Source organism: Protopterus annectens, chromosome 2.part1 (assembly GCF_019279795.1).
Source record: "Protopterus annectens isolate FY-2018-M chromosome 2.part1, PAN1.0, whole genome shotgun sequence".
In the NCBI taxonomy this organism is placed as follows: domain Eukaryota; kingdom Metazoa; phylum Chordata; order Ceratodontiformes; family Protopteridae; genus Protopterus; species Protopterus annectens.
Genome location: NC_056729.1, coordinates 1436880518 through 1436897536, shown reverse-complemented (window position 1 = coordinate 1436897536; position 17019 = coordinate 1436880518). Strand labels below are relative to the sequence as shown.

Sequence of the window (17019 nt, the reverse complement as noted above, 5' to 3'; positions counted from 1 at the left end):
AACTCTGCATTTGCAGCAGGCTCAAAGGGAGGTACAGTGAGCTTTTCCAATACGAAGTTAAGGTCCCACTCTGGAGTAGGGGGCTCTCCTGGGTGGTCTTATGTTTTTGGCCCCTCTGAGGAATTGCTTCAGCAGTGGATGAGAGAAGATAGGTGGCTCTGTATTATAATGAGCTAAAATGGCCAAGGCATGAATTTTGATGGAAGAAAAGGATAAGCCCTAGGGAAGCATCTCAGTCAAGTATTGAAGAATGTGCGGTAAATTGGGGACTGTTGTGTCCATCCCCTGAGTTTGGCTCCAGGAACAGAATCTTTCCCATTTTTCAGCATAGGATTTTCTAGTACTAGCCCTCCTTGCCTCCAGAATGACATCCATCACTTGCTTACTGAGGGATGGTAACGGAGAGATTATGTAATCAGCCAGGCAGCAAGGTTCAGGGTTTGAAGCTGTGGGTGCAGAATCTGTCCCTCCTGCTGAGACAGCAGGGCACTGTGCAGGAGGGGGCACCAGGTTTGGCATGGCCAGTCTGGTGCAATAAGTATTGCCCTTTGTTTGTCCTGTTTGATCTTTAGTACCACTTTGGAAAGGAGAGGCAGGGGGGGAGGGGGGGCATAAACTGATAGGTTTTTCCAGGTGAAGGACAGGACATCTACTTTCCAAGCTTGTCTGTGGGGAGTCCTTGTGCAGAATTTGTCCAACTGGTAGTTCTGAGGTGAGGCAAATAGGTCTATCTCTGGGTTCCCCCATTTGTTTCTCAAAATGTTGAATATCCTTGGTTCCAGTTTCCACTTGTGTGGGCCCATGAGATTTCTGCTTAGGTCGTCTGCCAGTGTATTTAGCTTGCCTGTCAGGAATTGAGCTTGTAGTTGCACGTGGTAGCTCAAGGCTGTGTTCCACAGAGCCATGACTAGTCTGCAGAGTGGGTTCCCTCCTTCTTGTTTATATACCACATAACAGTGGAGTTGTCCGTCTTTACCAATAACTGTCCTGGAAGAATGTGGTCCTTGAAGGCTGTCAGAGCATTCTGTACAGCTAAAGTACAGTTGTGTACCTACCATAAATGTAGATGTTCGAGAGTATTCACTGCTGCAGTCATTACAATTGGGTTATCCTGCTGGCAGGCTACCAGCAGTTGGCCTGAATGCCAAAGTCCTAGTCCAGCATCTGTTGCTGTCGCCTCCTCCCTGACGTCAGTGCGCCAGGGGTATAAAAGATGCAGCCGACGTCATTTTCTTCAGTTTTTCTTGCCCCAGATGTCAGATGCCCCCAAAAGGGTAGGCTAATTTATGGCAATAAACATGAAAGCAAAGTAAAACTCTACCTTCATCTATAAGCAAATACACCACATAGGTTGTATAGAATAGAGAAGTACAGATAAGGCCCAGCAAAGGAAAGGGGGATGGTGGGTGGGTAACCTGGACTGCAAAGTACAGTTTTGTACCTACCATAAATGTAGATGTTCGAGTGCTAATACAGCTGCAGTCATAACAGATGGGTTGTCCTGCCGTCAGGCGGGTCCTCGGTCGGCCGAATTCCAAACTCTAGGTCCGGCGTCGGTTGTCGTCGCTTCTTCCCTGACATCAGTGCGACAGGGGTATAAAAGAACCAGCAGACGCCATTTTCTTCAGTTTTTCTTGCCCCAGATGTCAGGTGCCCCCAGAAGGAAGGCAATACATTAAATTTTGTGTAATAAAGCAATGCCATATAATCAAAATACAGTAGTGCAAGCAAATACACCATTAATGAATACCCCAATCAGGTTGTATGAGGAGGTGTTAGCCAATAGACCTGTCCCAAGAGGGGAAGGAGGGAGGGAAACCTGGACTGCAGCTGTATTAGCACTCTAACATCTACATTTATGGTAGGTACAAAACTCTACTATGTTCATCGTGCATACAGCTGCAGTCATAACAGATGGGTAGAACCCAAAGCTAAGAAAGGGGTGGTAGGCACTAGGTGGAACTAGGAGGAGCCAGGATGCCCTGCAAGACTGCAGTGGCAAAGCCTGCTCTAGTTTTGGAGTATAATGGTAGGTGGTAGGGCTTGGAGAAGGTATGCACAGAACTCCAAGTGGCTGCTTCCAAAATATCTTTGGTAGGAACTCCTCTGAGGAAAGCTGCAAAGGTAGCTGTGGCCCTTGTGGAGTGAGATCTGATGCCTGCAGGTACAGTTTTGCCACGAAAAGAGTAACAAAAGCGTATGCAGTGGGCTATCCATTTTGAGATTGTTTGGAAATTGGCTTCCCTTGAGCTCCTATAGCATAGGACACAAAGAGCTGTTCTGATTTTCTGAAAGGCTTTGTTCTGTCCAAATAATAACGCAGTTGTCTGTGGATGTCCAAGGAATGTAGTAATCTCTCCCCTTTGTTTTGAGGATTAGGATAAAAGGTAGGCAAGTGTATAGCCTGATTCAAAGCTACCCTGGATACCACTTTTGGCATAAAGGAGGGGTTGGTTCGTAAGGAAACTCTGTCCTGATGGAAGATGATAAAAAGGCTGCACAGCCATGAGGGCTTGTAGTTCCGATACCCTACAAGCTGAGGTAATAGCCAGAAGGAAAGCTGTTTTCCAGGACAAATATTGCAAATCTGTTGAGGCAGCTGGCTCAAAAAGAGGCAAGGTCAGCTTTTCTAGAATGAAATTGAGATCCCAAGCAGGTATTGGTTGTTTCCTTGGGGGGTTCATATTCTTAGCCCCTCTGAGGAACTGTCTGCAGAAATGGCTGAGGCATGGATTTTGATGGAGGAGAATGAAAGTCCACTGCTTAGCAGCTCAGCTAGATACTGTAATATTTGAGGTAAATTCAGTTTTCCAGGACTCTGGCCCTTTTTCTCATTCCAGGCACAAAATCGTTTCCATTTTGCGGAGTAAGCTTTTCTAGTAGACGGCCTTCTGGCCTCCAAGATGACATCCTGCACCTCCTTAGAGAGTAGGGTCTGTTGTGATGTTAAGGAATCGTCCATGCGGCCAGATTGAGTGTTTTCAGCTGACTGTGAAGAGTTTTGAAGCTGTGCTGAGTCAGAAGAAGAGGCATTAGAGGCAGGGTCCATGGTGGGGAATGCATCAGGCTCCTCAGGAGTGGCTACCAGTGTTGTCTTGGCCAGTCTGGAGCAATGAGAATCATCTTTGGTCTGTCTGCTTTGGTTTTTAATAGAACTTTGGGCTGCAGAGAAGAGGTGGGAAGGCATAAACTGTCATTGCTGTCCAACTGAAAGAGAGAGCGTCCACTCTCCAGGCCTTTGGATGAAAAATCCTTGAGCAGAATTTTGTCAATTGGTGATTTTTGTGGGAGGCAAAGAGATCTATGTCTGGCCTTCCCCATGCTTGAATTATCTCTGTAAAAACTTGAGGATGCAACTTCCATTCGTATGGATCTGTCATATTTCTGCTTAGGTCGTCTGCCAGCGTGTTTTCCTTGCCTGGCAAGTACTGTGCTTGAAGTTCGATTTGTAAGTCCAGAGCCATGATTCAAAGTGACATGGCGAACCTGCATAGGGGGTATGAATGGGTTCCTCCCTGTTTGTTTATTTACCACATTACTGTGGTGTTGTCTGTCCTTATCAATAGTTGACCTGGATGCAGTAGGTCTTTGAAAGCTATAATAGCATTTATTACTGCTAGCATTTCCTTTTGGTTGATGTGAAGGTGCTTTTCTTTTTGGGACCATTTGCCCTGAATGCACCGATCTGTCATGTGCGCCCCCCAGGCATAGTCCGAGGCGTCTATTGTGATGACTTGATTTGCTTGAGGCTTGCTGAATGGGAGACCTGTGTTTGTTTGGCATGCTTGAGCCCACCACAGAAATTCCTTTTGAAGACATGGAATTAGTGGTATTATTGTTTCCAAACTGTGGCTGTGTTGAGACCATAGGTTTTTCAGGTACCATTGAAGTTTCCTCATATGCAGCTTTGCACATGGGATTAGTAGGATGCAAGATGCCATGAATCCCAGAGCCTGCAGGATTTTCCTTGCAATCAGCCTGGTGAAATTTGCTAGAGTTCTGAAGTATTGAGTTAGTTGCCTCTGCTTCTCTGGCGTGAGGTAGGCCATCTGGGTGTTTGTGTCCAAGTTGGCACCCAGGAAAATTATTTTCCGAGAGGGTATTAGCTTTGATTTCTTTTGGTTGACTGTGTACCTCAGAGAATTCAACAACATTATTACACAAGCCAGATGTTTCAGACGTATTGCTGTCCGCTTGGATCAGGCAGTCGTCCAAATAGGGGTATATTTGTATCCCTTGAAGTCTGCAGTAAGCAATTACTGATGCCAGGCATTTCGTGAATACTCTGGGCGGAGTAGATAAGCCATAGGGCAATGCAGAGAATTGATAATGGGTTGAACCTGCAAGAAATCTGAGGTATCTTCTGCAATTCTGTCTGATTGGGACATGCAGGTATGCCTCCTTGAGGTCCAATGTTACCAGCCAAGACTCCTTGCCCAGCATGGGAAGAAGCTGCTGTAAAGTGAGCATCTTGAATTTTGGTATGAGTAAAAATGTGTTTAGGATGGATAGGTCCAAAATAGGTCTCCAATCGTTTCCCTTCCTTGGTACCAGGAAAAGTCTGGAATAAAAACCTTGACCTTGTTCGTGAGCAGGTACCTCTTGAATGGCTTTCATGTCCATGAGATCTGAAATTTGTCTTTGTGCCTCTGCCCTTTGATTGTGTGGCAGGTTTGGCATGCCTCTCATTTTTGGAAGGGTGTGAAAATGGAAACTGTAGCCTCTGTTTATAATGTCCAGGATCCATTTGTCTTTTGTGACAATGTGCCAGTTTTTTGAAAATAATGCCAGTTTTCCGCCTAAGGGTGCTGCCATTTGAGCCTTGCTTGGCATGCAAAGGGAAAAGTCATTGGGCTTGCTTTCTGAATGGCTGTGAACTATCCTCACCACCTCTGTGTAGGAGCTTGCCACTGTCTGCCTCTAAACAATCCTTGAGATTGCCCTCTGCCCCTCGGGCACCTGTATCTACCTCTTTGGGGTCTGTCCGTGGCTGGAAAGGACCAATTTTTGGAAGGCCAAATTCTACTGAAACGTGGAGGTTGTACCTGTAGAAAATCTTTCACTGTTTGCATTGATTTAGCCTTTTCCTCCATTTTCTTTAATACCTCCTCAGCATCAACATCAAATAATACATCCTTATGAAGAGGGGCATCTAGTAATTTAGCTTTGACATGATCTGGTAAGGTTTGTTCCTTGAGCCAGGCAAGTCTACGTATCACTGATCCTGTAACAGCAGCACTACATGAGGCCTCTAGAGCATCAAAACCACATTGCAAGGTATGTTTACCCACTTGTTCTGCACTATGCATCAAATCCTGCAACTCCTTCAAGTCTGGTTGTTCAGGTTGTGACATTTTACTTCTCAATTGTGCTAACAGAAACTGTTGGTACTTTAGCATATGGAACTGGCAGTTTAATGCTCTCATGGTTAAGGTGGCCGAGGTATATACCTTTTTCCCCCACCTTTCTAAGGATCTGTAATCTCTCTCGGAAGGTAATGGATTTTTAGCAGTGGAGGCCTTAATTCCCTTGGGGCCCTGTGAGATAGTTTCTGGGTCAGCCGCATGGCTGTTGTATAAAAATTGATGTGAGTCAGGAACCCGGTAGTACCTGTCAGGCTTGACTGGGGCTGGAGGTAAAGAATCCGGGTTAAGGCAGGCCTCTGAGTACACATCATCTAGTATGTCTAAGACAGGAGGTATAGCCAGAGGGCCTGTGCTGAGGTAGCAAGAGAAAATCCCTAAGCCTTTTCTTGGAATCTGAGTACTCTTGGCCTTCCCAGTGGAAGTGTTCCCTTAAGGTATGCAAGGTTTCCCCAAATGAGTAATCCTCTGGGGGGGGGGGGGCAGAGGGAATGGACTCCTCTGCATCAGAATCTTCAAAAGGGGAGTAAGAATGTTCCTGTTCATCAGAGTGCTCTGATATAATGGAGGCCTGGTCAGAGGAGGGGGATTCTTCCTCCACTCTGGGCCTTTTGTGAGAACCCCTGATAAGAGTAATTAAATCCTCAGCCATTTTAAGCATCTGTTTTTTAGGCATGAGGCCTGGAGATGGGCCCTGTGTAGCTTGTCTCTTAGAATGCATGGCTGCTTTAGACTTGGTGAAAGCCTTGATGGAAAAAGAAGAGGAAGGTCTGAAGAGTGGAGGCAGACCTGTCTACATTTTGAGATTCACCACCAAGAGTGGCTTCGGTATCTGTAGTCGGGGTGTGGGCCGAGGAGCCTGCGACCTCGGGCACAGAAGACACAGTCAATGAAGTGTCGTCGGTAGTCAGGGGCTGCGTAGGCGCCTCGCTGAGAATCGGACCACCTGTAGTTGGCTTTGGCGTGGTGGCGGTAGAGGCCGCGGACCTCGTCTGTTGGTCCTTATCTTTGCGTTTTTTTAGACAAAACTGGAGTCGGAGTATCCGACGACATAATACAGTTAAATTTTTTGCCAAAATAATGCTGGGCAAACTCCGCCCGACGCTTAATGGTGCGTTTATTGAATGTAGCACAAAAACGACAGACCGAGACGTCATGGTCTGGGACTAAGCAAGGAATACAGAGGGAATGAAAATCCTTATGCGGTATTTGCTTCCCACATGAAATACTATTATTAACTTTGTCTGACATCGGTCTGAGGCAAGAAAAGTTTCCCCAATGGGGTACTTAGCTTTCAAGAAGACTTCGGTTGCAAAATTTTCGTAATTTCAGGAGCTGGCCGATGGGCACTTGCGAACTGCTTCTGCTTCAGGCACCGCGCGGCAAGAAAGACTGAAGAAAATGGCGTTGGCTGGTTCTTTTATACCCCCGTCGCACTGACGTCAGGGAAGAAGCGACGACAACCGACGCCGGACCAAGACTTTGGAATTCGGCCGACCGAGGACCCACCTGACAGCAGGACAACCCATCTGTTATGACTGCAGCTGTATGCACGATGAACATCAGTGAATACACTCGAACATCTACATTTATGGTAGGTACACAACTTTACTATGTTCATTGTGTTTCACTGTTGCAGTCATTACAATTGGGTAGAATCCCAAAGCTAAGGTTGGGCGGCTGGGGCTAAATAGGATTAGGAGAGGCTATGAGGCCCTGCAGAACAGCAGTGGCAAAGCCTGCTCTAGATTTAGAGTAGAGAGGTAAGTGATAGTGCTTTGTAAAAGTATGCACTGAACTCCAAGTTGCAGCCTCTAAGATGTCTTCGGTTGGTACACCTCTGAGGAAGGCTGCTGAAGTGGCTGCTGCTCTGGATGAATGTGGCCTAATGCCCTTAGGTACTGATTTGCCATGCTGTGAATAGCAGAAACGAATGCAGTGGCCTATCCATTTTGAAATAGTCTGCTTTGCGATAACCTTTCCTTGTGATCCTGCAGCATATGCCACTAGAAGTTGCTCAGTCTGTCTGAAAGCTTTGGCTCTGTCCAAGTAGAAGCGTAGCTGCCTGTGAATGTCCAAAGAATGCAGAAGTCTCTCACCCTTATTCTGTGGGTTTGGATAAAAGGTAGGCAAATGAATTGTTTGATTCAGGGCCACACTGGACACTACCTTAGGTATAAATGTCGGGTTTGTCCTCAGAGAAACCCTGCCCTGATGGAAAATGATAAAGGGTTCCACAGCCATGAGTGCCTGTAACTCTGAGACTCATCTTGCAGATGTTATTGCTAGGAGCAGAGCTGTTTTCCAAGATAAGAATTTTATATCAGCTGTAGAGGCTGGCTCAAAAGGAGGCAGTGTTCATAGGATCATACTAAGCTAACTGCCCTTGCGAGCCATTTTAAGCCTAGCCAGTTATCCCTTGTGAGAATCAAACCCTGCACCTTGTGTTTGTAAGGCGAACACCTTAGCCATTAGGCCACCCTCCCAATTTCCAAGACAAAATTTAGGTCCCATGCAGGTATTGGCGCTCTCCTTGGAGGTGTTATATTTTTGGCCCCTCTGAGGTACTGCCTTAGTAATGGATGAGAAAATAGAGGTGGTTCTGTATTGTAGTGAGCTGAAATGGCAGTGGCATGAATCTTAATTGAGGAAAAGGACAGGCTTTTGTCCAGCATCTCAGTTAAGTATTGTAAAATCTGAGGAATATTTGGTACAATTGTGTCAATTCCTTGTGCCTGGTTCCAAGCACAGAATCTCTTCCACTTTTCTGCATAAGATTTTCTGGTGCTAGGCCTCCTGGCCTCCAAAATAACATCCATCACAGCTTTAGACAGAGGTGTGTTTTGAATGGTTACATTATCCGCCATGCTGCCAGGTTTAAGGTCCTGAGATGGCTGTGCAGGATCTGACTGTTTTGTTGGGTCAATAAGTGAGGAATTTGAGGCAATGTCCAGGCTGGGCATTGAGATAAGATCTTTAGGATTGGGTACCAGTGCTGGCGGGGCCAGTCTGGGGCAATCGGTATCATTTTTGGCTTCTCTTGTCTGACCTTTAGGAGTACCTTGGGGAGGACAGGCAGTGGAGGAAAGGCATATACTGTTAAGTTTTTCCAGCTGAAAGATAGAGCATCCACTTTCCATGCTAGCTTGTGATAAGTCCCTGTGCAGAATTTCTGTAGCTGGCAGTTGTGAGGCGAGGCAAACAGGTCTATGTCCGGGCATCCCCCGTTCCTTGTTATCATGCTGAAGACTTGTGGATCCAATGTCCACTCGTGGGGATCCATTAGGTTTCTGCTTAGTTTGTCTGCCAGAGAATTTATTCTTCCTGGCATGTATTGTGCTTGCAGATGTACTTGGTAAGTCAATGCTGTGTCCCACAAAGTCATGACTAGTCTGCAGAGGGGGTAGAAATGTATGCCTCCCTGCTTGTTTATGTACCACATGACTCTAGTATTGTCCGGACAGTCTTTATCAACAGTTGTCCTGGATGAAGTAGATCCTTGAAGGCTGTCTGGGCATTTTGAACAGCTAGCATCTCTTTTTGAATGATATGTAGATGCATTTGGCTTGCGGACCATGTGTCCTGAATACATCTCCCTGCCATATGGGCCCCCCAAGCATAATCTGATGCATCTGTTAATGTCTGCCTGGCTGTGGGTAAAGTGAAAGGCTGTCCCTTGTTGCGGTGACAGGCCTCTGCCCACCATCGAAACTCCTGTTGCAGACAGGGAATGAAGGTAATTATTGTTTCCAGGCTGTGGCAATGTTGAGCCCAAACACTTTTTAGATACCATTGTAGTTTCCTCATATGCAGTCTTGCATATGGAATTAGCAGAATGCAGGATGCCATGAAGCCCAAAGCCTGCAGAATTTCTCTTGCAGATAACTGGGTCTTTTGTTGCCAACATTTTGAAATAAGCAGTCAGTTGTCTTTGTTTGTCTGGTGTGAGATAAGCCATCTGGGTAGTTGTATTTATGCTTGCACCCAGGAATATTATCTCTTGTGAGGGTACTAGTTTTGATTTCTTTTTGTTTACTATGTACCCTAGGCATGTTAGTAATCTTTTTACAAACACCAGTTGCTGTAGTAAAATGTCCTTGTTCTCTACTTGAATAAGGCAATCGTCCAAGTAAGGATAAATTTGTATTCCTCTTCGTCTGAAAAATGCAATTACTGGTGCCAGGCATTTTGTGAAGACCCTGGGTGCAGTAGATAAGCCAAAGGGCAGTACAGAGAATTGGTAGTGCATTGAGCCAGCTAAAAATCTGAGGTATCTTCTGCAAGAATGTCGGATTGGGACATGCAGGTATGCCTCTTTTAGGTCGAAAGTCACAAGCCATGCCTTCTTGCCCAGCATGGGCAGAAGCTGCTGCAGAGTCAACATTTTGAATTTCTGATATCCAGAAATGTGTTTAGAATAGACAGGTCCAGTATTGGTCTCCATGCATTGTCCTTTCTGGGCACTAAGAAGAGTCTTGAGTAAAATCCTAGTCCCTGCTCTTGCTGTGGCACTCGCTGAATGGCCCTCATGTTTATGAGGGCTGAAACTTGTTTTTGAGCCTCTGCCCATTGATTGTGTGGCAGGTCTGGCATTCCGTTTGTCCTTGGCAGGGTGTGAAAATGGAACCTGTAGCCTTGAGAAACTATATTCAGGGCCCATTTGTCCTGGGTGATGATGTGCCAATTTTGTGAAAAAAGTGCTAGTTTCCCCCCTAAAGGGGCTGCCAGAAGATAAGTGCTTGGTGTTGGCAGGGGAAAGTCATTGAGACTGTTTCCTGTATGGCTGTGATTTATCTTCCCCACTTTTGGAGGTAGAGACACCCCATTGTTTAGACCTGTATGAGCCCTGGGGCTGGGATCTGCCTCTGGGGCATCTGTATCTGCCTCTATGTGGCCTGTCTGACACTGGAAAGGACCAATTTTTTGCAGGCCAGTTCCTGCTAAATCTGGGAGGTTGTACCTGTAAGAAATCCTTGACTGTTTGCATAGATTTAGCTTTGTCCTCCATTTTCTTCAACACCTCTTCTGCTTTAACACCAAACAAGGTATCATGCTGTAATGGAGCATCTAATAATTTTGCTTTAACATGATCAGGCAGATTCTGTTCCTTTAACCAAGCATGCCTCTTAATGACAGAACCCGTAACAGTGGCCCTGCAGGAGGCCTCCAGAGAATCAAAACCACATTGCAAAGTATGCTTTCCCACTTGTTCAGCTGCATGCAATAATTCCTGCATTTCTTTGTTTTCTGCATATTCAGAATTTGTCAACATTTTCTGTTTTAGTAGTGACATAAGATATTGTTGATATTTAAGCATATGAAACTGACAATTTAAGGCCCTTACAGCCAAGGTAGCAGTGGTGTAAATCTTTTTCCCCATCTGTCCAGGGCCCTTGAATCCCTATCAGAGGGAATAGGGTTTTTTTTGCAGTGGACGCCTTGACCCCTTTGGGACCCTGAGATATAGCTTCTGAGTCAGCAGCAGGGTTTTTATAAAGAAATTTATGCGAATCAGGAACCCTGTAGTATCTGTCTGGCTTAACAGGAGCTGGTGGTAAAGAGTCAGGAGTGAGACTGGACTCTATAAATACATCATGCACAATGTCTAAAACAGGAGGAATAGCAAGGGGCCCGTGCTGAGGTAGTAAAAGAAAATCTCTGAGCCTTTTCTTAGATTCTGAGTAATCTTGGCTCTCCCAATGAAAATGCTCCCTCATAGTATGCAGGGTTCTCCCCAAAAGAATAATCTTCAGGAGGAGAGGCTGAAAGGATAGATTCTTCAGCATCAGAATCCTCATAAGGAGGAAGAGAATATCCTTGTTCAGAAGAGGAATCAGAGGAAATGGAAACCTGATCTGAAGATTCATATTCTGTCTCTTGCCTAGGCCTCTTATCTGGAGGGGGATGGGAAACCCTGATCAAAGTAATTAGGTCTTCGGCCATTTTAAGCATCTGTTTTTTAGGCATGGAGAATTGTCCAGGGGAATGTTGTACTTCTTTCTTTGTCTTTAGAGGTGCTTTAGTCTTTGCCTTTAAAGCTGAAGTCGTTTTACATATAACTGTGTAGGCCTGAAAACACCTTCAGAAGCCGGATGCCTTCTCAGTGGCTCCAGACCCATCTAAGGGAATAGTTTCCGAGGGTCCAATACCTTGAGTTTCCAGCGGCCTAGTCGGCTCCACGTGGGAGTTGGAAGCGGCCTGTGGCTCTGAGGTAGCGGGTGTCAGGGGCTGCGAAAGCACCTCACTCAGAACCGGCGACTGGCCTAGCCGAAGCCTCGTCGTCTGTTTTGGACCTCTGATGCCTGTCCTTTTCTTTGTCTTTGCGTTTTTTATAACTTCCGGTAGTCGGCTGTTCCGATGGCATTATATAATTAAATCTTCTGCCAAAATGATGGCATGCAAAATCGTACAGACGCTTAATAGTGCGTTGGTTAAATCTAGCACAAAGCCTACATCTAGCAACGTCATGGTCAGGGCCTAGGCAAGGAATACAGTAAGAATGAAAATCCTTATGAGGTATTTGCTTCCCACAAGAAATACAATTATTAACTTTTTCTGACATCGGTCTGGAGCATGATAAAAGTTTCCCCAACGGAGTACTTAGCTTTAATGAAGACTTTGGATCTGAAATTCAAACTTGAAAATCTCAGGAGTCGGTCAACCGGCACTTGCGAACTGCTTTTGCTTCGGGCACCCCGCGGCAAGAAAGACTGAAGAAAATGGCGTCGGCTGCATCTTTTATACCCCTGGCACACTGATGTCAGGGAGGAGGCGACAGCAACCGACGCCGGACCAGGACTTTGGAATTCAGGCCGGCTGCGGGTAGCCTGCCAGCAGGATAACCCAATTGTAATGACTGCAACAGTGAAACACGATGAACATCTGTGGATTACACAGTCTATAGCAGCACCTCTGAACGAGGCCTCTACAGCATTATAACTGCATTTAATGCTGTCTGGCCGCTTGTGCAGCCTGATTAAGGATAACATTTGTTGTTTAGAATCAGTATCCTGCACATCCACCATTACCTTATTTAAAAAACCGAGACTGGATATCAGGTATTTGGTCATCTGGTATGGTTAATTAGTAGCCCTGAATGCCACAGCACAGGAGGTATAGAGGTGAAAGGAGGCGGCTTTAGAGCCAAAATTACTTTAATCCGGGAGAGATGTCCATCCATTCCTTCTTCCTAAAGGGGGGGGGGGGTTGGGGGGGGGTTTGAGGGGAAGCAACATGTTTAAAAGTTTTCTGACAGTTCTTTTTTGTGTAATGTCATTTCCCCTAATGTATCTCAATTAATCTACTTCAGATCTCTTCCTTAACCAGAATCTGAGGGCTGTCATCTGGGGGCCTCGGATATGATGACACGAGGCTCTCCTCTGTCTGCAGAATCCTCATTTGTCAAGGCCTCTAAAACTATATCAGTTTCCAGCAGGGTCTTGGTAGAGGGCATCTGAGAAGGAACCTGACAAACCGGTTCTAAAACCTCAGTGAGTATACTGATGTCTAAAAGGGCCAACAGACTCTGGCCTAAGCATTTTAAGCTCTTTTTTAACTGATGGAGGTAAATCCTGGAAGCAGAAACTGCAACCCTGGAGTGGGTCAAGCATTTGAGATGTTGGGTCTCCAGGAAAGCGTTATGAGAGTACACACAGGACTGCAAGGTCTTGGACACAAAAGACTGGCAGATGAACAAGCTTTGTAGTTGTTTTCTGCTCCTATGCAGAGGAGACACTGAATGTGCAAGTCTTTGTAAGGGATTTTCCTACCACACTTACCCCATCTAGCTGACATCCAATATCAGTAAGGAAAAAAAAAAACAGTCAAGAAATATAAAAATAGGTTCCCCAACAGGGCACTTTAAGTATTCGAAGCAATGGAGACAACAACCAAATGATGATCTGTCTGACAAATGCACAACCTGTGTTCAGGCTGGAGGTGAGAGTCTTGGGGAATTATGCTGATACGTCTGCCTATATATTCCTACACTTGTGAGTTGATGTCACACATTGGACACATGATAGTGGGAAGGTAAAGCTTTGGTACTCCAGCCAGAGGACAATGGTGATAACCGAATATTCCACCAGAGATTTCAGTCAGGACATCTTTTATAACATCTCTACTTTGTCAAGAGGAAAAAAAAGGCTCATCCCAGGGCAAACACCCCTGGAATATAATTCTGTGAAAATGGATGAGAAAAGACGTTTGTAAATTGATTTGAAAACTCAAGACGTAGTAAGACATTCTGAATAATTATAGACTCCTGGTAGCTGCAGAAAGAGTCTGCAAAGATAAGACAACTGTCAAGATAAGAAAAGGTAAATGCCTTGAAGTCTGCAATATGCGATTGCTGGAGCCATGCCTTGAAGTCTGCAATACGCGATTGCTGAAGCCAAACACTCTGAATACCCTTAGTGCAGTGGACAGAAAACTAATAAATCAAGCCACACAAAGAAAATCTTAAAAAGTGTCTGAATGGCTTGGCAATGGGAATGCGATAAGCATTATTTAACTCATGGGGCTCTGGAAGTTTGCACTGTAACTTCCAATGGGCGGAGCTTATGTTTTTTGAAAGAATAAAATGATGTCCTTACAATTCAAACAAATCTTTACATCTCTAGAATCACAGATGTTACTAAAAGTGTAGCACAAACTATTTTTTTACAGTGGTAGTATTTTTTAGGTTCTCAGTCTTAAACAGAATTTTATAAATCACATTAAACTCAGTAACTATTATGTTTGTAATATTTTACAAACTTACAATATCTCAGCACCCACTCAAGTTACACACATACTGTCATCATTTTGTTCATACAGCCAAGAACTTTCACATGAGGCTAAGCAATTCTGTTTGTGCTACTTGATTGTTGAGATAATTGCAAAAATGTGACATTTACGACACCATAAATAAATATTATATGAACAATTAACATCATTTTACCTGTACTACACAGAGATCAAATGTAAATATACTTGTGTTTGCCACTGTACAAGCTTTAAGATGAAATCCTTCAATACTTTGTATGAAACATTCTTTTGGAATTATTAATGCAACTATGAACATTCAATACTTGACACCTAGAGGCGTCAGTAGGATGCAACTGCAGAAACACCTGGAGGTGTCACTCCACTGTAATGAATTATAAATAAGAGGGGTATAAATTGTAGTGTTTTTCATTTTGATGATGTTGTTCTGATGGAAGATTTTTAACGAAAGCGCTTAACAACTGTTATTGAAGTTTCGTGGTTGAATATTCCGATTGGTTCTGGTTCTTTGGAGTTTGCAAGTCTAGTGTTACCATGAAAGCTAGAGAAGGGAGCAGATGTAAGAGAATGAAGGAAAAGCATTTTGAACTTTGGAATCTTGTCAAAAAGGCTTAGAAATGAAAGGAAAGGAAAGGTCAAACAATGGCATGGTTAAACAAAAATTTCCAGGATCTTCTTTCTTTGGTATCATAAAAATCCATCTGACAGGTGGTGCTGGTTCTATTACTCCTTGAGCAAATATCTGATGCAGATTAGGAGTAACAGAGACCTGCTTCACAGGGTAAGGAGGAATCCCATGGAAGAGGGGGAATGGATTCCCACTGTCAAGTGTAGCCCTGATGAATTACATTCAAAACCCATTTGTCTGTCATAATCTGGTACCATATGAGAAGATGAAGCCTCAGGAATATGCAGCATTTGACAGTGTGGGAAGAGAGAGCTCAGGGATGATTATGGTGATGTTCCATACCTTAATGTTACTCTTCTTGGACACCATGGAAATAACTGAATTTAATTTTGAGGCAGTAGCTTTAAAAATGGTGCCAACTATTATGTGTAAAAGATAACTAAACACAGGACAATAGAAACCTGTGAACTTAGCAAGGTTATGCTAATAACCACTGCAAAATTCATATATACACAAAGTTTGTTTATAGGTGGCTAGACTTTACTGCAATAACCAGGAAGTAGATGGGAGAGAAATGTTACTAAAAAAGTAAAAGAATACTGGAGTAAAATACTAATTACATTAAGAAAACAAAACGGACAGCCTTTTACAGGTCCCCATATCCCTCAGTTCTTTCTTAATGGTTCAGATTATTTTTTCTGTCTGTTCTCTCTTGGAGAAAATGTTATGCACCTTCTAGCCTGGGTTCCAGCCCTATAGTCCATTTGTTAGCTGGTTGGAGGGTTTCATCATCCCATTCCTTCCCCAAAGAACTGAGATGGATGGTACGGAATGAGGCCAGTCTTACTTACCCAACAGACTCCCCTCCTATCATATGGAGTTCTTAGTCCCCATAGCATTTCTGCTGAGCTCCATTATGTGTTGCCTATCACAGGATGCATACATGCCTCCACCTCTATGTCCTTCTCTAGCTTAGTGATATCAGTGCTGAGCAGCAAGTGGTTACCAGACTCATTTTCACAGGTGCAATACCCACTACTCCCTCTAGATGTCACCCAAGCAGAGAGTCACAGCAAACTTCTTCCCCAAAGATGGGTGAGCTGGTGAATGCCACCCACTCCCATCCTCCCCAGCCCATTCCCTCCAGCTCCAACGCTGCCAAATGAGCAGGAGTTGGTTCTTCTGGGATGCAGTCATAGCCTTGTTTCTCTTCACAAGGAGGAAGCTTAAGAGCACCTACTTGTACATTAACAGGGAAGAAGGCAAATGCAGAAAGACAAAAGGAAAAGGAAATGAAAAATCTAACTGTGTACTATGCTGCAGAACTCGCTAGTATCACACTTAATTTCTTCTAGATCAAGATTACTGTAACCAAGACAATGATGTGCCACATGATGCATTAAATCTTTCTTTTATAAGCTTCTTTCTTAAAGCTAATACATCATAAAATGACATATATACTTATGCCTGCTCAATAAATTATGCTGCCCTTTGGGCAAGTCTCGTGATAAAAGACCTCTTTCATTATGATCCAAGGTCTTTCATCATCAACCAGACTTTCTGACAAATTAACCTTAGTACACAGACATCTATAAACAACATTTTTATTGCACAACTCTGAAACTACAGTTCTAAGAAAGTACAGAATGAATAAATGATACACACTGTACCTGAATCTCACACGCAGCTACCAGTTTATGAATATAGTAGAAAGCTTCTTCAACAGTCCCGCCAACAGCCACCAAGCCATGGTTTCGAAGGATAAGCACCTATAAAGAAATATACATAAGCCTTGCTAATATCCTAGATAGAGCATGCACAAGGTTCAAATAAAGGATTACAAATATTAGGAATAACAAACAAACCTTGCTTGTTGGACCTAGATTCTTCTGTATTAATAACTTCTCTGCCTCATCCACCAAGATGCCATGATAATCATGGTAGGCCACCTCTCCCAAGGACAATGCTTCTGGAGAAATGGGCAAAAGACCACACTTCATTGCAGAAACCTAGTGCAATAAACAATGCCAGCAAAAGTTAAATCTTTCAGTAAGGTGTTAACTTTGAGGCATTACAGTTTTTCAAATTTAAGCTGCTAAAAAGTCAGATTACTTTTCCACTGCACAAACATTCTAGTGCATTTTTGGCTGTTGTAATATGAAGGTAATCATTTTCAGCAATACTTCCGGAAAACATATGAAAGAAGATAAGCATCTGTACTATAATCTGGCACTTTACTATAAACAGAAATATAGACTAAAT

At 44.0% G+C, this 17019-nt stretch overlaps 1 protein-coding gene across 13 annotated transcripts in view; it reads right to left on the bottom strand.

Moving 5' to 3' along the window:
- The window catches only part of ADD1 (adducin 1), a 1467941-nt gene that overhangs the window by 736836 nt on the left and 714086 nt on the right, over positions 1 to 17019 (bottom strand). For all 13 annotated transcript variants that reach the window (XM_044062916.1, XM_044062918.1, XM_044062905.1 and 10 more), the window contains 2 exons: positions 16623 to 16766; positions 16428 to 16526 (listed from right to left, as the gene is read on the bottom strand). In XM_044062916.1, coding sequence (XP_043918851.1) covers positions 16428 to 16526; positions 16623 to 16766 — 243 coding nt within the window. The remainder of the gene's footprint in view (positions 1 to 16427; positions 16527 to 16622; positions 16767 to 17019) is intronic.